This window comes from Rana temporaria, chromosome 7 (assembly GCF_905171775.1).
Source record: "Rana temporaria chromosome 7, aRanTem1.1, whole genome shotgun sequence".
Classification (NCBI taxonomy): Eukaryota; Metazoa; Chordata; class Amphibia; order Anura; family Ranidae; genus Rana; species Rana temporaria.
The window spans coordinates 128680546-128706038 of record NC_053495.1 but is presented as its reverse complement, the minus strand read 5'-3'; the positions used below and the strand labels follow the sequence as shown (position 1 = coordinate 128706038).

Genomic DNA, 25493 nt, shown 5'->3' with positions numbered 1-25493 from the left:
CCTAGTTCACAGAGGCTGACATTCTAGATTGCTCGAGAACCAGGGCCATAAAAATGTGGAGGGCAGCTTAAATAGACTAAGAAAAAAAGGATTAACCACTTCAGCCCCGGACCATATTGCTGCTCAATGACCGGGCCACTTTTTGCGATTCGGCACTGTGTCGCTTTAACTGACAATTGCGCGGTCGTGCGACGTGGCTCCCAAACAAAATTTGCGTCCTCTTTTCCCCACAAATAGAGCTTTCTTTTGGTGGTATTTGATCACCTCTGCGGTTTTTAGTTTTTGCGCTATAAACAAAAATAGAGCGACAATTTTGAAAAAAAATAATATTTTTTACTTTTTGCTATAATAAATATCCCCCAAAAATATATAAAAAAAACATTTTTTCCTCAGTTTAGGCCGATACGTATTCTTCTACATATTTTTCGTAAAAAAAAAATAGCAATAAGCGTTTATTGATTGGTTTGCGCAAAACTTATAGCGTCTACAAAATAGGGGATAGTTTTATGGCATTTTTATTATTTTTTTTTTACTAGTAATGGCGGCGATCAGCGATTTTTATCGGTACTGCAACATTATGGCGGAAACTTCGGACACTTTTGACACATTTGTGGGACCATTGGCATTTTTGTAGCGATCAGTGCTAAAAAAAATGCATTGATTACTATAAAAATGCCACTGCAGGGAAGGGGTTAACACTAGGGGGGGAGGAAGGGGTGAAGTATGTTCCCTGGGTGTGTTCTAACTGAAGGGGGAGTGGGACTGACAAGTGCTTTTCTACTTTCTGGTTGAGTGAGGCATTGGTCTCTGTACCTGGCCTCAAAGCTTCATCACCATTTATAAAGGTGCCTTTGTTGTAATTTTTAGGATAAGGGTGAAGTTGTTCTTTACGGGCTTTTCATGTCCTGAGGATAGGATATTTTCCTGGGAGAAAGAGTGGTGGCCCAGATGGGGCACAGCTCCAAAGACAGAGTTGACATGTTCTGGAGCAAGGGGTGAAAAGGAGCATAGGGAGACCTGGAAAGGGGCATTAATATGTATTGTAGCGCAGGAGTGGCCAGCTTAAGGGGGCGCCAGGGGCAAAGGATTAGCCTGGGCATAGCTGGTCTCTGACTTAGAGCCTTATGGGCTGCCAGAGAGTCAGTCTCCTAAGGCAAAGGGGGGCACCTACTGCATAAGTAGGTGAGAGAGAAGGTTCAGCTGACCTCTCCCTAGGTTTCTTAAGTTGAGGCAGGAGAATACTCTGGCCTTCCATAGAATCCTCAATGATTTTATCAAGTGTAAAACCAAAGAGACCTGTACCCTGGAAGGCCAAGCTAATCATATTCTTTTGTATATGGCATCAACGTTCCAACACCTTAACCAGAGTGCTCTGTGCATCTGTATAGAATACAGACCCATGTGGGACAGGAGCCAAGATGCTTGTAACAAAGCCATCACAGCTGAAATATAAGACTCCAGACATCTTTTCCACATGCTCAATTAAGAAGGGGTCTACAGCAGAGGCAGATAGATTATTTTGAGGGATCCAACCTATTCTGTCACAGATTGACAAATTTAAGTCACAGCCGGTACAGGAAGAAGGGCAGAACCTGTCAGAGGGATTCCAACTGTCTTCCAATAGAATCCTTAAAGGCAAGCACACCTTCCAAATTTCGAGTGATTTTCCTGTTAAGGTGGGTCACTGGCAGATCCGTAGTGGGTATACACCAATGTTTAACAAATTCTTCCTCAAATGGGGACATATCCACCACACTCTCAGGTGGGACCGAAGACTCATCCGTGTGCATCCAGCCTGCATAGTTGAACTTTGAATAGTGAGCATCATAGAGAGGTCTCTGCAGCTCCGAAAAAATCTGAAGCTGGACAGCAAGATGATTCTCCAAATGCAGCATAGTACATGCCTGTAACAATAAGAGCCAAAAAAAAAATCTTGCAATTCAAAAAGTGATGGCAGGAGACTGTGGTGCCTTTGAATCTGAGTCAGATGTGGTCACAGTGACCAGTGGCCCATTCTGATCTTAGACCTCAATATGTTCAGAGGGCAATGGGGTGTGCTAGGAGCCTCCGAGGTCAGTATTCACATGGAATTGGGCGATTCTGGACACAAAGTCTTGAATGACAGGAGTAGAGGTCCCTGATGACAGGGTTAGTAATTTGGCCTTATTGGATTCCAGTAATGTAGACCTTAACTACATGGTCACTAGATTCAAGATTACAGACATTCAGTGGATACCAAGTAGATACCCCTGAATTTGTTTGAAGGATATGGGTTGGGAACACCCATAGTATCCTGACTGTCCTCTTTTTAACCACATGGCAGTGATGCATCTTGGCCCAAAGTGTAAGACAAGGGCTTAAGTACTCAAAACCCAGGCAGTCGTGCTGATGAGGGTCAGGTGCCCAGAGGAGACCAGGTCGCTGTGGGTGGGCAGAAGAAACAGACTGGAGATTGGAATTCCAACACTACCCAGCTAATGGTGTCAGCACACAGTCCTTTGGCGTTAACCCCTGATTGCAATAACCCTGGTGGTAATATGAAATTTCAAAAGGTGTCCAGCAGTACAAATAAAGAGGTAGCTCCCAGTGCTTCAGCCTAATTTGCCTAGTCAACAGTGTGAGCCTACAGAGAAAGGGCCAGCCATGGCTCTGGACCTAAAAAGCATTCTACTGCTAACTTTTACCAGTACACAAAGGTCTGAAAAGCGCCAAAGCAGATACCAGTGCCCAAAGGTCGCATTTCAGACCTAGCCCCACATGTCCAGTCCAGAGGGGACTGGGACTGGCACTCTAAAGAGAGGCCTAGTAAAGATCAGTCCAGACAGCTGCTACATAGAGCTCAAGTAGCAATGTAGTAAGAAATCTTGACTGAAGTCTGCGAAAGAAGAATCCAAAGAGAAATCGAAGAAAAAAAAAAAGCCAAGCAAAATATGAGTAGATGCCAATCCTCCCAGGGTACTAACACCAATTGGAGGCATGCTGGATAGAGGAGGGTTTATACTGGGGCTGGCATACATTTTTGGGGCTTTTCAGTATCCAATCCTCCAGCAGACAGCAGTATAACTAGACAGTATATGAATTTCTGTGTACCTCAATAGATGAAAAAGAAGTTAGGCTACACACCATCAGTGGGTACATGATACACACTTGGGAAACACTGCCATAGAGAACTATTGTACTTTTTGTTCTAACAAAATACCATTGTTTGCCAGCAGTTGTAATCTGTAACCTGCCTTAAGCACACCTGACAGCTACAGCAAGAAAAAGACCCCTGAATACACCAGTAATTACCAATATTACTGTCAATTTTCATTAATGATATTTACATGGTTCTGTGTAACTTGAAAAACCTAGATCTTCCATCACATTGCTATTAATATGGCTAGCTATGGTTTGGGTAATCTCATTAAGCATAAGGACTTTGCTACAATAACTCACTGATGCCTTCATAAATACAAAATGTAAGTGCCTCACAATACAGTATTATATTTTTCTTATTAAACACAAATAATCCCTTAAAAATTTCAGCTGTACAGTACGGTTCTGTTCATATTTCTAGCTCTGGCAGAACGCCACTAGTCTCTTGTAATGGTGGAGGACACATTTTTGTTGCGAGTGTACATCGATTCCAGGAACAGGTAGGCTGGATTTGGCTACAGTCAGCAAGTTTAATCATAACAACATCCCCCAGCTATAATCAAACATGGTTCACTACTCCTCTGCTAATTTGCTGTAATTAGGAATGAAACATCTCCTTGGCAAAAAAAGTTTGTAATGCCGTTGGAGAGGTTTCTGTTGATGCATTGTAAAAGCTGCTAATCATCTGTTCTTCATGTGGTTTGTTCTCCAGTCTCGGGAAGACTGTGGAGAATCTCTGGCTCCATCTTTACTGGCCAGCAGGGGGTGTCACCTTTTAATCTGCTTTTCGGACCCCCTGCCCATGTGCTGGGTACATTTTCTAACATTTATTTTTTGCCTTCGAACAGCGAAAATCTCTGCATCGGCGTTACAGCATGTGGGTTTGACTGAGGGAAGAAACGGAGAGGCTGTGAAAGACAAAATTGCCAAAAATAAAGGTGTCTTTGTATCAATAGGCCCAAGAGTTGCACACATTAATGCTTACTCACCGTCAACTCCTGATCCATGAAGTAGGGGTTTTCAGGTGAACCATCATTGGTCTCAATGTCTATTGCGTAACACAGGAGCAGACTTTGTACAACACTTTCAAACAGGGATAAGAAACTGTGGGCAACTAGGTAAGCAAAGAAAGCAACTAACAGCAGTGGGATGACCCAAACATGCAGTTCTCGATGGTAATTAAAAGCCATTAGTCCTCCGAATACTGTGAAACACACAACAAAGACCTAGGGGAAAGCCAAAAAAAAAAGTTAAACACATTACATTCAAATCACAAATATGCCTTTTGGTAGACAAACTGTAACAGTAATGCCTCGTACACACGTACGGGATTTCCAATGGGAAAAGTTCCAGTCGGAAATCCCGAGGGGAAAGCCGAGAACCTGCTCAGTTCAGTTTTTCCCCTACACACGACCGGTTTTTCCAACAGGAAAAGCTTTGGCCGGGAATCCTGGCCTTGTGTGTGCTCCATCGCAGTTTTTCCCATAGGAAAACTGCCAAAAAACGCCAGGCAAAAGTCTGCTGGTTTTGTCCAGTGGTTTTTGGGCAGTTTTCCAGTCGGAAAAACTGCAAGGAGCATACACACGGCATACACACGGCCGGGATTCCCGGCCAAAAGCTCTTCGGGAAAACTGACCGTGTTTTCGAGGCCTAAGGCTAAAGCAGGTCATAGATGGATCCAAATTCAACCAGTTCAGCAGGAACCAGCCGAATTTTTGATCCATTAATGGCCGTTCGACAGAGGTTGACTATTAGGTTGACTTCTGTTAAACAAGGGATATGTTGAATCTATTTGTTCCACCAAAAAATTGTCCATGAGATTTCTCTTCCCAGGAAATCATTCCAAAGAGATGAGATATCCCCGCTTAAAAGAGGTTCATTTACTGGAAGATTTTCCTTTGTCTCCAATTCTTCTCATCACTCGGATTTCCTATCACTTTCAGTACAAGAGACAATGGACATCAGGACCGATTAAGAGGGCGAATCTCCACACCAGGGACACAGATGGCAATAAAAACCTGACAGAGCTTAGAACCCTTCCACATATTTAAAATAAAAATACATTTTAGCTTTACATACATGTTAACTCCCTGAAAGTGTTAACAGCAGTACCATATTTTCTCTGTTGCTTGTAACATGCAAATATATAATAATCAGTTCACAATCCAAACCCAAAAAATACATAACCCCCTATTCCTCTATATATAAAGTGCTCAGTACCACTATTACAGTGCACTTAATACCACAAATATTTCAGTCACAGAAAGTTTTTAGTGCTTAAATTTCAACAATAAAGTGTCCATTGCTGTAGCAAAAGGGCCACCATTTCAATTATAAAGTGTCCAATACAAAGCCGCAATTATTAGTGCTTAACGTCACTGAGTGTGTCCAATTTTAATGATGCCGTTATCAATTCTGCATTCAAAGTGTTCCGCACTACACTCTGTGCCACCAGTGTTTCCTCCTCTGTGCCACCAGTGTTTGCTCCTCTGTGCCACCAGTGTTCCCTCCTCTGTGCCACCAGTGTTTCCTCCTCTGTGCCACCAGTGTTTCCTCCTCTGTGCCACCAGTGTTTCCTCCACTGTGCCACCAGTGTTTTCTCCTCTGTGCCACCAGTGTTTCCTCCTCTGTGCCACCAGTGTTTGCTCCTCTGTGCCACCAGTGTTCCCTCCTCTGTGCCACCAGTGTTTCCTCCTCTGTGCCACCAGTGTTTCCTCCTCTGTGCCACCAGTGTTTCCTCCACTGTGCCACCAGTGTTTTCTCCTCTGTGCCACCAGTGTTTTCTCCTCTGTGCCACCAGTGTTCCCTCCTCTGTGCCACCAGTGTTTCCTCCTCTGTGCCACCAGTGTTTCCTCCACTGTGCCACCAGTGTTTGCTCCTCTGTGCCACTAGTGTTTCCTTCTCTGTGCCACCAGTGTTTCCTTCGGTGTGCCACCAGTGTTTCCTTCGGTGTGCCACCAGTGTTTCCTTTGCTGTGCCATCAGTGTTTCCTGCTCTGTGCCATCACCTGCACACCAGCGAGAAGGGGGTCAATAAGCACCTTTCTCAAAGGGGATGCTGTTCCTTTAAGCTACTCCACCCATCTTGTTCAGTATATTACACCACGCTCACTACATAGATCAAGCACAAGCAACAAAAGTAAAAGTCGCCCACATAGCATAAAATCCTTATTTATTGATACAATCACATGCCAAAAAAACAAATAAAACTGTGCTGTGTCCCAGAACTAAGATAAAATGCTTGTTATTACTCTGTGTCGAGTACACTCTCGTCCCATGTGAGCGCAGCACTTCCATGCGGTATGACGTCAGCACCTGTTAGCTCTGTGCTTACACGTTTCATCTTCTAAAGTCTTCAGAGAGCTTCTTCGCTTCACTGAGCACTTGGGAGTAAAGTGAAGCACTAATGATTGCTGCTTTGCACTGGACACTTTATTATTGAAATTGTGGCACTTTGCTACTACACTGGACACTTTATTGTTTCATTTCTGTGACAGAAATACAATATTTGTTGTATTGACGGCACTGGAATATAGGTACTGAGCACCTTATATATGGAGGAACAGGGGGTTACGTATTTATTGGGTTTGGCTTGTGAACCATTATATATCTACATATTACAGTAACAGAGAAAATATAGTGCTGTAGAACTGGATATATATACACTCAATGCCCATTTTTATTAGGTACACCTTGCTAGTACTGGGTTGGACCCCCCTTTGCTTTCAGAACTGCCTTAATTCTTCGTAGCATAGATTCAACAAGGTGTTGGATATATTCCTCAGAGATTTTGGTCCATAGTGACATGATAGCACCACGCAGTTGCTGCAGATTTGTCGGCTGCACATCCAGGATGCAAATCTCCTGTTCCACCACTTCCCAAAAGTGCTCTTTTGGATTGAGATCTGGTGACTGTGGAGGCCATTGTACAGTGACCTCATTGTCATGTTCAAGAAACCAGTTAAGATAATTTGAGCTTTGTGACATGGTGCATTAACCTGCTGGAAGTAGCTATCAGAAGATGGTCACACTGTAGTCATACAAGGGATGGACATGGTCAGCAACAATATTCACATTTAAACAATGCTCAATTGGTACGAAGAGGCCCAAAGTGTGCCAAGAAAAAATCCCCCCACACCATTACACCACCACCAGCCTGAACCGTTGATACAAGGCAGGATGGACCCATGCTTTCATGTTGTTTATGCCAAATTCTGACCCTACAATCTATATATATATATATATATATATATATATATATATATATATATGTATAAAGTGTAGCATTTCTACTGTGGTTGGATAAGAGGTAATAAAACTATCTCCTCCCACAGTAATGATCTGTGACACCCTGTGAAGGGAACACTGAGAATATTCCTTCTATTTTGCGGCAAAGCTGTACCGCAAAAAAAAATAAAAAAAATCGCAGGGAAAATGGAATGCTCTATAAACACAAAACAAGTTCAAGTGTATAACACTAGATTGTTTGTACAAAACAAAACATAAATGTGTATAAATCACAAAACACAAAATAAATCACAAATTGGTGTAAAGAAATACAAGTCTTAGGGGATTCATGTCCTATATAAACCACAGTAATGTGAAAACATCCACAATGTGAACCCAATATAAGTATTCCTCAAAAAACTGATGAAGACAAAAAAACACCATCCAGTGTTCATAAATATGTGTTAGTCCACAAATAAAAATGATTGGATATCTGCCAAGATCCAAAAAGTCGAACTTATAGCGACGATAAGTATTTCAACAGTCTCTCAATGTGAAATGGAAACTGTATATATTGAAACAAACACCCGGGAGTTCCTTCACCATCCGGAGGGGGAGAGGAAAGATGGGTACTCTTACCGGACGGAGTGGATCCAACTCGCCTTGCAGCGGTGGATCTTACAGCCGTGAATATCAAATCGATGCTTCAACTGGAGTCCTGGTAGATCTCCTGAATTCTTCCTTAGTGGATCACTGTTGTATTCCACGCTCTCTTCAAGCCGTACAGCAATCGATTGATGGCCAAAGTTAAATGGAAAAACTTTGGTCCGGATAAACCTTGCTCTGAGGAACGCGCTCCTTTCTCCGTCTGAAGGCTCAGGTGGGCACATCGGTTCAGATCTCCTTATTCATTCTTACATATCGGCACCCAAAAATCTGAACTCGGAGTTGCTGTACTCCCCGTCCTCATCACGCTCCTGAATGTCACAGCTGAAGACTCAAGACTCATCAGACCAGGCAAAGCTTTCTTAAATCTTCTATTATCTTATTTTGATGAGCCTGTGGGATTTGTAGCCTCAGTTTCCTGTTCTTAGATGACAGGAGTGGCACCTAGTGTGGTCTTCTGCTGCTGTAGCCCATCAGCTTCAAGGTTCGAGATGGTATTCTGCATACCTTGGTTGTAATGAGTGGTAATTTGAGTTACTGTTGCCTTTCATCATCTGAAACCAGTCTGCCCATTCCCCTCTTTTCATCCAAACAAATACCGCTCACTGGATATTTTCCCTTTTTCGGACCATTCTCTGTAAACGCTAGATATGGTTGTGCATGAAAATCCCAGTAGATCAGCAGTTTTTGGTGCCCGTCTGGCACCAACAGCCATGCCACATTCAAAAGTCACTTAAATCCCCTTTCTTCCCCATTCTGATGCTTGGTTTGAACTTCAGTAAGTCTTCTTCACCACGTCCAGATGCCTAATGCATTGAGCTGCTGCCATGTGATTGGCTGATTAGTAATTTGTGTTACTAAGCAATTGAACAGGTATACCTAATAAATAGCCGGTATATGCAAAACACTTAGGACCAGTTCACACCAGACGCAGTTCCATACAGTTCCGTGTGCATTTTTTCTGCACAAAATGCATGCACAGTGTTTTTCATATATTCCAATGGCTCTAGTTGGCTCTAGTTCACACCATACAGTCAGTTTCCGATGCAGAAACTGACCGGAAACTGACTGCATGATGTGAACTAGAGCCAACTAGAGCCATTGGAATACATGGAAAACACTGTGCATGCATTTGTAGTGCAGAAAAAATGCACACGGAACTGAACTGCGTCTGGTGTGAACTGGCCGTTAATAAGTGAGGACTACAACAGCTGATTATTTGATAGAAAGTGCCTGAGTATAAAAAGAGCATGCTAACAGCAGACATATGTTTTAGTACATGTCAGCATAGATAAATTGCAGTGCTCCATCAAACTGACTTGAATAAGGAAAAAGGACAGCACAGCAGGTTTATTTTCCAAATGTGTCCCAGTGCAGACCATTGGTGTAAGCCAGTGGTCCCCAAAACTGCGGCCTCGGGGGCCAGATGTGGCCCTTTGCTTGCCTTTATCTGGCCCTTGGGGCACTATTCATCTCACTGATAGGAGACACTATTCTGCCCACTGACACCAACAATGTGGCACAATTCCTGCCACTGACACCAACAATGGAGCACTATTTTTCCCCCTAATACTAAAGATAGGACACTGTTTACTCCCGCTAATGCCTAAAATAATAATAATGGCCCTTTGTTTAGAAAGTTTGGAGACCCCTGGTGTAAGAAACCGACACATAATAGCAAATCTATGCATTCTACTTGTGCCGGAGTGCATTATGGGGCCTATATGAACCAGCCCTGAAGAAAGCCGATCACAAGCCCCGTATTCTGTCAGATTTTGTACTAGTCTCCATGTATAACATCCAGTACAAAGATCTGTAACAGACTGCAGCAAAGGTTATCTGGGGCTTTCAGAATTATTTTGCCAACAAATACAAAATCTGAGCAGGAAAAATAATTGAAAGCACTGCAGGTGTGACCACAATCGGTCTCAGTATAACCCAAATAAATGGCTGGACCACAGTAAACAGAAATATGTTTTGCTGTTATGGGAAGACACTTTATACATCATTATTGTCTCTGCATTGTTTCGCTGAATAATCCTGCGCTGAATGACTGGTTAAAGTGCAAGGAAGAAACCTCATCTCTCTCCTCTGGAATAAAGCGGAAGTAAACCGTGTTATAAGAAAAAACTAATTAAAAACCCCAACAAACTGGTCCCCCCACAGGCTCATGTCATAGTGTGCTAGTATGCACTGCTTACTAACACATTATGACAGACTTACCTAAAAAAGAAGTCCTCACTGCTAACAGGGATTCCATCTTCACCTGGTCTTCCTTTCAGGATCCGGGGCACCGGCCATTGGAATGGCTAAGGCCCCCGTACACACGACCGAGTTTCTCGGCAGAATTCAGGCAGAAACTCGATCGGAGCCGTATTCTGCCGAGAAACTCGGTCGCGTGTACACTTTTCAGCGAACATGTTCTCTATTTCCTCGTTGTTCAATGAGGAAAGTCGGCCCGCCGAGATCCTCGGCGGCTTCAACACTGAACTCGACGAGGAACTCGATGTGTTTGGTACGTCGAGTTCCTCGGACGTGTGTACGGGGCCTCAGACGCGATGACGTCACTCCCATGCATGTGCGTGGGAGTCATGCCTGTGGCACATCTCTTTCAATGGACGCCATGCCATCTATTGACAGCGCAGTGTGCCGCTGACGTCACTGGCTGCTAAACATCTCCGAAACTATGCACGTTTAGGAGATATTTACTGTACCTACAGGTGCCTTGAAAAAGTATTCATACCCCTTGAAATTTAACACATTTTGTCATGTTAAAACCAAATACTTAAATGTATTTTATTATATAAACCAACAAAACGTGGCGCATAATTGTGAAGTGGAAGGAAAATAATAAATAGTTTTTCAAATTATTTACAAATAAATATCTGATAAGTTTGGCGTGCATTTGTATTCAGCCCCCTTTACTCTGACACCCCTAGATAAAATCTAGTGGAACCAACTGCCTTCAGAAGTCACCTAATTAGTAAATAAAAGTTCACCTATGTGTAATTTAATCTCAGTATAAACACAGCTGTTCTGTGAAGCCCTCAGAGGTTTGTTAGAGAACCATAGTAAACAAACAGCATCATGAAGGCCAAGGAACACACCAGACAGGTCAGGGGTAAAGTTGTGGAGAAGTATAAAGCAGGGTTAGGTAATAAAAAAAATATCCCAAGCTTTGAACATCTCACAGTGCACTGTTCAATCCATTATCTGAAAATGGAAAGAGTATGGCACAGCTGCCAACCTACCAAGACTTGGTCGTTCACCTAAACTGAAAGGCCGGACAAGGAGAGCATTAATCAGAGAGGCAGCCAAGAGGCCCATGGTAACTCTGGAAGAGCTGCAAAAATCCACAGCCCAGGTGGGAGAATCTGTCCACAGGACAACTATTAGTAGTACACTCCAGAAATCTGGCCTTTATGGGAGAGTGGCAAAAAGAAAGCCATATGAAGTCCTGTTATCAGTCTGCAAGAAGCCATGTGGGGGAAAGAGCAAACACGTGGAAGAAGATGCTCTGGTCGTATGAGACCAAAATTTGGCGGAAAACTAACGCTGCACATTACTCTGAACACAACATCCCCACTATGAAACATGGTGTATCATGCATCCGTGCATCATGTTGTGGGGACAGGGAAGCTGGTCAGAGTTGATGGGAAGATGGACATGGCAATCTTAGAAGAAAACCTGTAAGGCCTCGTACAGACGAGCGGACCTGTCTGATGAAAACGGTCCGCGGACCGTTTTCATCGGACATGTCCGCTCTGAGATTTTGGTCTGATGGTTGTACACACCATCAAACCAAAATCCCCGCGGACAGATAGCGTGGTGACGTGACGGCGACGATGACGCGGCGAACCCGGAAGTTCAATGCTTCCACGCATGCGTCGAATCACTTTGACGTCCTGCGCGGGTTCTCGGGCCAGCGGACATGTCCGGTGAGTCATACTGACCATCGGACATGTCCGGCGGACATGGTTCCAGCGGACATGTTTCTTAGCATGCTAAGAAACATTTGTCCGCTGGAAACCGGTCGGCCGGAAAATTGTCCGGTCGGCCCTACACACGACCGAACATGTCCGCGGAAACTGGTCCGCGGACCAGTTTCAGCAGACATGTTCGGTCATGTGTACGAGGCCTTAGAGTCTGTAAAAGAGTCTGTAAAAGACTTGGGACTGCTGCAGGGGTTCACGTTCCAGCAGTACAACCACCCTAAACATACAATGGAATGGATTCGATCAAGGCATATTCATGTGTTAGAATGGCCCAGTCAAATTCCAGACCTAAATCCAATTGAAAATCTGTGGCAAGACTTGGGAATAGCTGTTATCTTTTTGCAAAGAAGAATGGGCAAAAATGTCACTCTCTAGATATGCAAAGCTGGTAGAGACATACCCAAAGAGACTTGCAGCTGTAATTGCAGTGAAAATTGGTTCTACAAAGTATCACAATTATGTGCCACTTTGTGTTGGTCTATCACATAAAATCCCAATGTAGCACTGACCCCCGAAGGAGCTGCTGGTTTAATTTGGGCCTGCACTCTACCAATAAACCCCACTAACTTGGCTCAATCCCCTTGGCACAGCTGTGATGCAATGCAATACAATACAATGTAAGACAATACAAAATACCTGTATTATAACCCCAGGATCCACTGACTGCACTTGGAGTGAGAAAAACAGTACACCACAACAACTGGATACTTAACCAGAGATATATTTTACTGTGAAATATGCAAAGAAGTGATTACAGTAATTGTGCTGTCATCCCAACGTAAGACGACAGCACAATTGATTTAAACATAAGCTATTTGAAAACAGTATACATAAATATTTTATACCTGGGAGCTCCCCCTACTTTATTAGCTATGCGTGAGATCTCACTTAAAGTACTTGGTCTTGGATCTTCTTTCTTCGCTAGCTAAAGTGATTTGTAATCCACAGTTTTGATGAGTCAAATTGAAGTGAAAATGCTCCTGGTGTAACTGCAACAACTATTTTAAAATCGCTTGAAACGTCAAATTAGATAGGCCTCAAGCCTTCTCAGTTTAAGTTCCTCTGTGGAACTATAAATCTCAGTGAGGCCTGTATATGAGTCTAACTGTGTGTAAACTTAGCAAACTGTGGGTCGTGACCCGCTCACCCACTGGATCGGAGCTCCGGGTAGTAACTTTTGTTCAGGGTCCTGTGACTGCAACTTGCTTTTCCGTCAGCTCTGTTCAGCTCCGCTGGATGGATCCGGTTCTCCGATGCTCGGATGAGTGTCTCTCGGTCTCTGCAATCCGGCCACTGTCCTGTAGCTCTCCGAGCTCAGCCTTCGCTCCCCAGCAGCTCGGCATCAGCCTCCAGAAGGCTTTTTGTTTACACTCCTGTCTCCCCTTGTCTCCAAGGCAACCAAAACCCTCAACCAAACATCTCTCTGCATTACCAGTATTTGGGTCTCTCCTCGTCTCCAAGGCAACCAAAATACTAAACAAAACATCTCTCTGCATTACCAGTATTTGGTCACTAGATGGCTCCAAATACTTAAACAAAGCAATGTCCATAGACGTTGTATTAAAGTATGCAAACACACATCAATATACAAGAATGTCAGCGCTACACCAATAAAATACATTTACGTTTTTGGTTGTAACATGACAAAATTTGAATAATTTCAAGGGGTATGAATACTTTTTCAAGGCACTGTAAGCCTTCTTATAGGTAGATAAAGTGGATAAAAAGCAGAATTTATCTTCAACTTTTAACTGCGTGGTCCTCTCTGCCTGCATTCTGTTATGTGCAAATTTCCAAGCTCTGCGGTCTGGGGTGGTGATATAGCACATACCAAGGGCTATAACAGCCACTCCAAGAACTTGACACATGTGCAGGCAGACTGCCAAAATACTCCATGGCAGTTCCTATTGGCACCCTACTTGTGCTTGGCTCCCTAATCAGGATTTTACACATCATAGAGTGAGCTGTGGGCAGGACACAGAATTACAAAATATTTGGCAATCAATGGACTTACAGGACCTATAAGCACCATTTGTAGACTGGTTTCACACAGACGGTCTCCGTAATCTGTCATCCAATCCGATGGATGGATGGGGAATGGATCCCCTATCCGCCTGCTTTTGGAGGACAGGTTTGGATTGGACTCCGGCGGTGTCAGCGGACATCCGCCACTCCATAGAGAGCAATGGCTGGTCCAATCAGGTCTGCCTGAAAACTGACTGCCCGTGTGAAACTAGGCTTAAACTGCATTCTTGTAAACATGTCCCAGTCCAGTTGAATTAGTTTTGTGTGAATAGAAAAACAAATGTTATAAAGCCATTTGCTCTCCAGTCCAAATGTTATTCTTCATACAGAATAGAGCTTATTAGGAAATGACAAGAGATGAAGCCGATGATCATATTTAAAGTGCTTCTAAAGCCTTAAAGTGGAACTAAACCCTCTTATCCTTTACATCCAAGGAAGCTGCCATAGCCTCTTGTTTGATCTGCAACTGCCATGATGCTGCACATGTGATCAGTTATGACACCAGCCATTTGATGGTTTGACAGTTTGGTTGAGATCACATTCCTGGCATGTAACTGTTTTTTTGAAACTGTTAAATTGAAGGATTTAGTTCCAAGGGTCTTTTTAACCCTAATGCATTCTCTGCATTAAGGCAACAAAACCTTTTCTGAAGAGGATTCTCTACCCCCTTACTCCTCCCCTTATACTTACCCGATACCCAATCTTGATACAGCGCTGTGGCTCTCCCTCCTCACAGGGAAGATTGATAGCGGGAGCTATTGGCTCCTGCTGCTGTCAATCAGGGCCAATGATGAGGGGGCAGGGCATAGACAGTGGGGCTCGGCAGCGAGTCCACAAAAGTACCCCCCTTGGTAAGCACCCTGCTGGGGGGGGGGGCATAGGGGAGCTGCCAGGAGCACTGCCGGGGGACCTCAGAAGAGGATGATCGGGCTGCTCTGTGCAAAACCATTGCACAGAGCAGGTATGTATGACATTTGTTTTAAGTGGTTTATTATAACTTTAATTACTGTAATCGTCAGCTCCATCTAGTGGCCATAATGCAGTATTTTCCTGATTCACTCTATTCTGTATGAAGTACAACATTTGACTTAAAGAGGAATTAGCCTAATAACCTTTGTTTTTCCTCTCATTTGCACAGAACGCATGTATATGCAGTTTTACAGGACAAATAACTGTTGGCGCTATATAAATCCTGTATAATATTAATAAAATTGCTCTGCAATTTTATTTTTTATAAATACATTAATCTGTGTCGTTTTATATGAACCCACATTAACGACCAATACCTTTGCTGCCATGGGTGGCTCCTCTATTACAGATATTGTATGAAACTGCAGGAAAGAATGGGTTCATTTTGTGGTCTGTAATAGAAAAGCTGTAAACGTATAAGTGCCTAAGAGAGAATGTTCAGGTTCCCAAATAATATGGCACGCTCTATGATGGACACCATACCAAGCATTGTTGAAAATATGTTACCTTTCCTAGTAAAACAAGGAATACCGCAGAGCATTTCAGCGATGAGACGCAGGAGGGAGTTTTCGCCATAAGACTGTAGGCTTCCTTGGCAGAGGTACAGAATGGGGTTCCATTAATTACGGTCGCTGTGTACGCATTCTAGAAGTTGAAGAGATGAGGAGAGATTTGTTGAAAGTGAAATTTTCTCAAACAGTGAACATAAACAGAGGAGTTTTGTTTGCGTAACCCTTGTCTGCGTTCTCAGTGTGCCATAAATATAAGCCTTTCAGATCCCACCACCAACCTCATCAAGTTTACACTGCCGTGCCTTGACATTGTATTTAGAGATTAAAGAATTCTACATTCAATCAGCAAAGCAGATTTACTTATTTACAGCAATGTGAGCAGACGCCACACTGGCAGCAAAAAGCCAACTACACCAGTAGAATTTTGTTCAATATTTTTTTGTTTTAAGAACATTTATTTAATTTTCTATCACTAGAGAGGTCAAATCGACATTTATGTTTGACCACAATGATAAGAAATTTCAGGAAGAGGATGGAAAATTTCTCTTGAACCAATTTCTAACCGTCTACGTAGTTTTCAGTTAGAAAATTACATTCATTACAAAATTAAATGTTAAAAGCAAACCAAATTTTGAAGTGCTTTCGAACGACAGTCATGGAATTCACAAAGAATTTTCGTATGAATGTTTTATCGAAAATCTACCAGTGTATAGCCAGCTTTATGACAACATTTTGAGTATAGCCTCATATAAAATTCAATAATAATTGACAAAAAGTACCATCAACCAAGCGAACATATGGTGGCAGTTGCTGATGCTGCCTAACCAATATGTGATCACCTAGAGCAGTGGTCTCCAAACTGTGGCCCTGGGGCCAGATGCCGCCCTTTGCTTTCCCTTATCTGGCCCTTGAGTCATTATTCCTGCCACTGATACCAACACTGGGGCAGTATTCCTTCCACTGGCATCAACGACTCGACATCATTTCTTCTAACGACAACAAAAATTGGACCCCAACTATTTCTTCACCTAATACCAAAGATTGGGCATAGTTTACTCCCACTGGACACAGTCTGCCCCCCTAAATTCTGAAGGACAGTAAACTGGCCCTTCCTTTAGAATGTTTGGAGATCCCTGCCCTAAAGAATAAAATGATGGGTGTTCTAATTTGTTATGTCACACGGTATTTGCACAGCGATTTTTCAAATTCAATTGCTTTGAAAAAAAAAAAACGTTAATTTATTTTATTGCACACAATCACAATATAATACCAATTTTTTTTGTATAATATAACATAGTTTATAGATATCCAACAATTATTTTCTTCAGATCCTCAGAGAATTCTTTGCCATGAGGTGCCATGTTGAACTTCCAGTAACCAGTATGAGAGAGTGAGAGCGATAACACCAAATCTACCACACCTGCTCCCCATTTACACCTGAGACCTTGTAACACTAACGAGTCACATGAAATCGGGGGGGGGATGGCCAATTGGGCCCAATTTTGACATTTTCACTTAAGGGTGTACCTCACTTTTGTTGCCAGCGGTTTAGACATTAAATGGTCATGTATTGAGTTATTTTGAGGGGACAGCAAGTGTAATTTCTTCAGTGTTGTCACATGAAAAGATATTATAAAATATTTTCAAAAATGTGAGGGGTGCACCAACTCTAGTGAGATACTGTATGTATATGTGTGTATATATATATATATATATATATATATATATATATATATACATATATATATATACATATATATATATATATATATATATATATATATACACATATATATATATATATATATATATATATATATACATATATACACTGTATATATATCTGTGGTTCAATAATTATTTCACATGGTTTTACTCTATAGAATATAGCCAAAATCAGATCCTCTCCTCTATTATTTAACTCTAGCATTAGTTTTATGTTGTCCTCTTTTACTTTTAGAATTAAAAAAAAAGGTTTTATTGCTCAGATAGGTATATTATCTATATCAGTGATTGTTAACTTGTGATCTGCCAGACCTGTGTGTGGCTCAAGATAATTCCTTTTTTCTTATAATGTAGCCCAGGAAGGTGAAAAGGTTGGACACTCCCTATCATAAAGGGATAGTAAATACATTTTTGCAATATTGCATCGATATTTGGATCAAACGAGTCAAGTGATCCAAATATCGCATGCCAAGTTGTTCAGTTAACTGAGCTCTTAGTGCCATCTAGTGGCAACATGTGATATATATATTTTAAATCAATGAAAAACATTTGTCCAGCTGGGGAAATAGCCTAATAACAAACTTTTTCCCCTATATGTGTTTTGAAAGAATGTACATGCACTTTCACTGGGCAAATTGCTATGCAAATTTTGTTTTATGCATACACCCATAGGTTTCTTTACCAACCCCCTCCAATACAACAACTTTTGCTGGGTCTATATAGACCAATATGTGCATAAAAGCTATGATTATCTGAATAATAAATATACTGTGACAGTATACATGTCATTTGACCCCGGGATCTGTGCCAAAAACACGGGCAGAAAGTAACATTTCTGGGGGCTGTCTGCGCACTTGTGTAGAGAAGGCATAGAACCTTCCTTCATAAACCAAGAATAGAAAATTACAAGCTATCAGAGATTGAAAAGACCACGTTTCTATGGCAGACCTGATCGGGGGGAGTGATAACAGCACACAGGAGCTGAGATTTGAATCTTTGTAAACGTGGATGGAAGTTTGAGTTATGAGGACTTCACAGAAAACATTGTGGTTTTTAAAGATGTGTCATATGGCCATTTTATAAACAAACTGTACTCAGTGGAAATATTCCACATTATGTCTTTAATGTCACATTTTAGGGAGTTAATACTGGTCTAGCAAAGGTCAAACCAACTGCATGGGAAAAATGTTTCTCATTAATATTCAATAACAAGTTCTCATTTGTACATTTTTAGGAAAAAGCTAATCTTCCAGTCCTCCTCATACAACATATTTTCGCAATGCTATTTCCACATGCTTTTAAAAGCTTGGAGTAAACATATTAGGATTCATAAATAATGGTTCAATACCAGTGGGATACTAGTATGAATATATTTATATTCCCTCTCTTCACCTTCTCACGAATCTTCATTTTTGCAATAATGCCCTCTCTCCTTAACCACTTGGTAACCGCCCCATAGACAATATACGTCTACAGGGCGGGTGGTTAACTCTAGGAGGGCGTCAATGTACGTCCTCCCAGAGTCTCTCTCCCGCGCGTCCCCTGGGGCGCGCACACGGGAACATCCGTGACTGCCGGGTCCAGAGGACCCGGCCGATCACGAATCGCAGTAAACGGCCGCTGATAGCGGCCGTTTACCATGTGATCGCTCCGTCCAATGACGGAGCGATCACATGTAAACAAACCGGCGTCTTTTGATGACGCCGGTTCCTCCCTCCTCTCTCTGTACCGAGCGGTACAGTGTGAGAGGGGGGAGCGCGGGTGTCAGCAGCGCTGTGGATGGATCTGTGACTATTGCAGTCACAGATTCATCCATCCCTGCTCAGCCATCCCTGAAACCCCCTGCAATACTGTGCAATACACTCTGCAATACACTCTGCAATACCCCCCCTGCGCAATACTCTGCATACCCCCGGCAATACTCTGCATACCCCCCTGCGCAATACTCTGCATACCCCCCTGCGCAATACTCTGCATACCCCCCTGCGCAATACTCTGCATACCCCCCTGCGCAATACTCTGCATATCCCCCTGCGCAATACTCTGCATACCCCCCCCCCTGCGAAATACTCTGCATACCCCCCCTGCGAAATACTCTGCATACCCCCCCTGCGAAATACTCTGCATACCCCCCCTGCGCAATACTCTGCATACCCCCCTTCGCAATACTCTGCATACCCCCCTGCGCAATACTCTGCATACCCCCCTGCGCAATACTCTGCATACCACCCCCTGCACAATACTCTGCATACCCCCCCTGCTCAATACTGTGCATACCCCCCTGCGCAATACTCTGCATTACTCCCCTGCGCAATACTCTGCATTACTCCCCGGCAATACTCTGCATTACTCCCCGGCAATACTCTGCATTACTCCCCGGCAATACTCTGCATTACTCCCCGGCAATACTCTGCATTACTCCCCGGCAATACTCTGCAATACCCCTGCACAATTACTCTGCGCAATTACTCTGCAATACCCCCGCACCAATACTCTGCAATACCCCCGCACCAATACTCTGCAATACCCCCGCACCAATACTCTGCAATACCCCAACACCAATACTCTGCAATACCCCGGCTAATACTCTGCAGTACCCAGAAAATACTCTGGGAAAAAAATGCGTTTTAACCACTTCCCGCCCGCCGGCCGTCATGACGTCCTTGACTTTGTGCAGGGATATCTGAATGATGCCTGCAGCTACAGGCATCATTCAGATATCATTTTTTTCAGCCGGCGATTCCCTACACCATACGAACAATCATGTCGGCTGTTCCGCCTCTTGATTGTTCTTACGGGAGGCGAAAGGGGACGTCTCCCCTCCCTTCTCCCTCCGGTGCCTCTTCTGACTCACCGCTACGATCGAAACCAGGATCGTTTTATTTTTTTTTATTTTCTTTCAGGCTTCCCAGCCTAGAGGTGAGATGTGGGGTCTTATTGACCCCACATCTCACTGTAAAGAGGACCTGTCATGCTATATTCCTATTACAAGGGATGTTTACATTCCTTGTAATAGGAATAAAAGTGATCAAAACATTTATTTTTGGGGAAAAACGTATCAAACTAAAATAAATAAAGTGAAATGAACAATACATTTTTATTTTTTTTTAAAGCGCCCCTGTTCCTGCGTGCTCGTATACAGAAGCGACCGCACATGTAAGTCCCGCCCACATATGAAAACGGTGTTCAAACCACACATGTGAGGTATCGCTGCGAACGTTGGAGCAAGAGCAATACTTTTGGCCCTAGAGCTCTTCTCCAACTAAAAAGATGTAACCAGTAAAAATATTTAAAGCGTCGCCTATGGGGATTTTTAAGTAGCGAAGTTTGGCGCCATTCCACAAGCGTGTGCAATATTGAAGGGTGACATGTTGGGTATCTATTGACTCGGCGTAACTTCATCTTTCATATTATGCAAAAACATTGGGCTAACTTTAATGTTTTTTTTTTTAAAAGCACAAAACCGTTTTATTTCCAAAAAAACGCATTCGAACAATTGCTGCGAAAATAACGTGCGCGATAAAAAGTTGCAACGACCGCCATTGTATTCTCTAGGGTTTTTGCTAAAAAAGCATATATAATGTTTTGGGGTTCTATGTAATTTTCTAGCAAATAAATGGTGATTTTTCCATGTAGGAGAGGAATGTCAGAATTGGGTGCTCCAGAACGCCTGATGGTGCTCCCTGCATGTCGGGCCTCTGTATGTGGCCACGCTGTGTAAAAGTCTCACACATTTGGTATCGGCATACTCGGGAGGAATAGCAGAATGTGTTTTGGGGTGTAATTAGTGTTATGCATATGCTGTGTGTGAGAAATAACCGGCGAATATGAAAATTTTGTGAAAAAAAAAAAAAATCTTGATTTTGCAAAGAATTGTGGGAAAAAATTACAACTTCTAAAAACTCACCATGCCTCTTTCTAAATACCTTGGAATGTCTTCTTTCCAAAAAGGGGTCATTTGGGGGGTATTTGTACTTTTCTGGCATGTTAGGGTCTCAAGAAATGAGAGAGGCTGTCAGTACATCGGGTGTGATCAAATTGATCAATTTTCAGTAATTGGTACCATAGCTTGTAGACCCTATAACTTTCACCCAGACTAAATAATAACCCAATTTTTTTTTTTTTTTACCAAAGATATGTAGCAGTATACATTTTAGGCCAAATTTATGAAAAAAATTACTTTTTTGCAAAATGTTATAATAGAAATGAAGAAAAATTCATTTTTTTTTACAAAATTTTCTTTCTTTTTTCATTTATAGCGGAAAAAATAAAAACCGCAGAGGTGATCAAATACCACCAAAAGAAAGCTCTATTTGTGGGAAAAAAAGGCCAAAAATTTCATTTGGTTACAGTCTTGTATGACTGAGTTATTGTCATTCAAAATGTGAGAGCACCGAAAGCTGAAAATTGGTCTGGTTATTAAGGGTGTTTAAGTGCCCAGTTGTCAAGTGGTTAAACTTGAATTTCTTTACCCCTCCTCTCCACCCCACAGCCCATACATATCACACTTCTGCCCTCTCAAGATTACTGCACTTATTTCCTGCTCTTCCTGAGCCTACACAATGCCCCCACTTTTAAATGCCCTGCCCCCACCTCACCTCCCTCACCCTCCTACTAATCCTAATTTATCGAGATATCACACCAAACCCTGGCCATTCACTATCTAACTCACTCCCCCAGAACCTGCAGTCTGCAGATTGTGTATTCTCACCTATTCTCCTGAATGCACCGATTTGTATATTATTTTCCAGTCAGCTGGGAGATGGTGGAGATAGTGATGGCAGCAATTACCCTCCACCTTTGAAGTAAGGGGGGTTATGAATAAGTGAGATCTATGAAGAGTGTAAAGAATGGGGTGGGGGGCGTAAAGAGGTGAGAGCTATGAAGAATTTGGTGTGGGGGGGGGTAAAGAGGTGAGAGCTATGAAATGTTAGGTGGGGGGTTGTGAAAAGGTACAAGGTGAGAGCAAGAAGAGTTTGGTGGGGGGTTGTGAAAAGGTGAAAGCTATGAAGAGTTGGGTGGGTGGTTGTGAAAAGGTGAGAGCTATGAAGAGTTTGGTGGGGGGGGGGGGGGGTTGTGAAAAGGTGAAAGCTATGAAGAGTTGGGTGGGGGGGGGGTTGTGAAAAGGTGAGAGCTATGAAGAGTTTGGTGGGGGGTTGTGAAAAGGTGAGAGCTATGAAGAGTTTCGTAGGGGGGTTGTGAAAAGGTGAAAGCTATGAAGAGTTTGGTGGGGGGGGGGGGTTGTGAAAAGGTGAAAGCTATGAAGAGTTGGGTGGGGGGGGGGGTTGTGAAAAGGTGAGAGCTATGAAGAGTTTGGTGGGGGGTTGTGAAAAGGTGAGAGCTATGAAGAGTTAGGTGGGTGGTTGAGAAAATGTGAAAGCTATGAAGAGTTGGGTGGGTGGTTGTGAAAAGGTGAGAGCTATGAAGAGTTGGGTGGGGGGTCGTGAATAGGCGAGAGCTATGAAGAGTTGGGTGGGTGGTTGTGAAAAGGTGAGAGCTATGAAGAGTTAGGTGGGGGGGTTCGTGAATAGGTGAGAGCTATGAAGATTTGGGTGGGGGTTTGTGAATAGGTGAGAGTTATGAAGAGTTGGGGGGAATTTGTGAAGAGTGAAGTAGGGGGTTGTAAAGAGGTAAGAGCTATAAAAAATTTGGTGGGGGGGGGTGTAAAGAGGTGAAAGCTATGCAGAGTTAGGTGGGGGGTCGTGAAAAGGTGAGAGCTATGGAGAGTTGGGTGGGTGGTTGTGAAAAGGTGAGAGCTTTGAAGAGTTGGGTGGGGGTTTGTGAAAAGGTGAGAGCTATAAAGAGTTGGGTGGGGGTGTGTGAAGAGACGAGAGCTATGAAGAGTTGGGAGGGGGGTTGTGAAAAGGTGAGAGCTATGAAGAGTTGGGGGGGGGGTTGTGAAAAGGTGAGAGCTGTGAAGAGTTGGGAGGGGGTTGTGAAAAGGTGAGAGCTGTGAAGAGTTGGGTGGGTGGTTGTGAAAAGGTGAGAGCTATGAAGAGTTGGGCGGGGGTTGTGAAAAGGTGAGAGCTGTGAAGAGTTGGGTGGGTGGTGTGAAGAGACAAGAGCTATGAAGAGTTGGGTAAGGAGTTGTGAAAAGGTGAGAGCTATGAACAGTTGGGTGGGGGTGGGGGGGGGCGTGAAGAGACGAGAGCTATGAAGAGTTGGGTGGGTGGTTGAGAAAAGGTGAGAGCTATGAAAAGTTGGGTGGGGGGTTGTGAAAAGGTGAGAGCTATGAAGAGTTGGGTGGGGGTGTGTGAAGAGACGAGAGCTATGAAGAGTTGGGAGGGGGGTTGTGAAAAGGTGAGAGCTATGAAGAGTTGGGCGGGGGTTGTGAAAAGGTGAGAGCTGTGAAGAGTTGGGAGGGGGTTGTGAAAAGGTGAGAGCTGTGAAGAGTTGGGTGGGTGGTTGTGAAAAGGTGAGAGCTATGAAGAGTTGGGCGGGGGTTGTGAAAAGGTGAGAGCTGTGAAGAGTTGGGTGGGTGGTTGTGAAAAGGTGAGAGCTATGAAGAGTTGGGTGGGGGGTTGTGAAAAGGTGAAAGCTATGAAGAGTTGGGTGGGGGTTGTGAAAAAGGTGAGAGCAACAAGAGTTTGGTGGGGGGTTGTGAAAAGGTGAGAGCTATGAACAGTTGGGTGGGGTGGGGGGGGGTTGTGAGAAGGTAAGAGCTATGAAGAGTTGGGTGGGGGTTGTGAAAAGGTGAGAGTTGTGAAGAGTTGGGTGGGGGGGGGGGGTTTGTGAGAAGGTGAGAGCTATGAAGAGTTGGGTTGGGGGGGTTGTGAAAAAGGTGAGAGCTATGAAGAGTATGGGGGGGGGGGGGATTTGTGAAGAGGAGGGAAGTGAAGAGAAGAGCATTGTAAAGAGTGGAGAGGGATTTGCGAATAGGGGAATTTGTGAAAAGCCAGGGAGTTTACAGATGAAGAAAAAAATTCTCTTTACCTGCAAAAAAATGTGCATTTATTATTTTATTTTTTGAAAGGCTAACTTTAAGGCCTCATGCACACTGGACGTTAAAAAAAAAAAATCTTTATTTTTTTTCAATGGATCAAAAACGTTAAAAAACGCTGGTGAGTGACATTTTTGAGTGTTTATCGACGTTTATCAAACTTCTCTCAGAACCCACTAGTTTTTTTTTACTGCTGAAAAATGCCACTGCCCAAAACTGCTGATAACAGCCTATGTGTGCATGGACATATAGGATAACATGATGGAGAGTTTATTGACTGTAGAAAAAAACGTCTACTGCCAAAAACAGCTGCTGTAAAAACGTCCAAAAATGTCCAGTGTGCATGAGGCCTTAAAGCTACAAAACTCTTAAAATCAAAAATCGCATTGTTTTAAACAGTGTTTGTTCACACCCGAGTGCTCATTTGTACTTTGATAGACGCCTGTACAGGAGCTTCTTTTAGGGCAGATTTGAGTGTTTTGGGCCTCAAAGACTTCAATAGAAGCACCTGAAAAAATGCACAACTGAGAGTTATGCTCGTTTATCACGCACTCCCATAATAAAAAAGTCTATGGAGCAAAAAATGTGTTTCTGCCCCAAAGAAGCTCCTCTATGGCACATCGCTCCTAAAACACACAGAAAATGCACAACATATGCCTCACCTGAATATTCTACGCTCAAGTGTGAATTTAGCCAAATAGACATAATGTAACAGTTTCAATACTCTTTCAAATATACTTTTCTTTTCAAACACTTTGAAATATTTTGAATAATATAAATAACTGAATATTTAGTTGCAGCTGCTACATACAGATGGCTGATTGTTCATGTCAACTGCTGTTAATTCTGTTTAAAAAAAAAAAAAACTCCATTTAACCCTTAAAGCTAATCTCAAGGCAATTTAAAAAATGATCCCCTGCAGTGGGATTGTGCCTGCACTGCAAGGGTTTGAGAATTTTTGGCCCCATAGACTTCAATGGGAATGACGAAATTGGTTGATTCTAGCATTTTTTTCCAAGCAAATTTTTTAGCCTGCAACTGATCTCCCCCCTAGTGATTTCCATTGTCTAAAAGGCTGAGGTTTAAATACACATGTTAAACGCCTGTAATACACTTTTAAAAACACTCAAAAAATCTCAAATAAAAACTCCTATCCTTATCTTCAGGAAGATTACTTGAGAGATTAACAAATGTTTAAGCCAAATGCAGAAATGCTCATTTCTAAAGCAGAGGTCCAAAGCCCTATTGCTATATATGATTTAATAAAGTGGTTGTAAACCCAGATTTTTTTTTTTTT

The 25493-nt window shown here is 42.9% G+C and overlaps 1 protein-coding gene across 3 annotated transcripts in view; it reads right to left on the bottom strand.

Annotated features, from left to right (window-relative positions):
- Positions 1-25493, bottom strand: part of SLC44A3 (solute carrier family 44 member 3) — a 184165-nt gene that overhangs the window by 3580 nt on the left and 155092 nt on the right. For all 3 annotated transcript variants that reach the window (XM_040359964.1, XM_040359965.1, XM_040359967.1), the window contains 2 exons: positions 15527-15664; positions 4128-4364 (listed from right to left, as the gene is read on the bottom strand). In XM_040359964.1, the coding sequence (XP_040215898.1) occupies positions 4128-4364; positions 15527-15664 (375 nt within the window). The remainder of the gene's footprint in view (positions 1-4127; positions 4365-15526; positions 15665-25493) is intronic.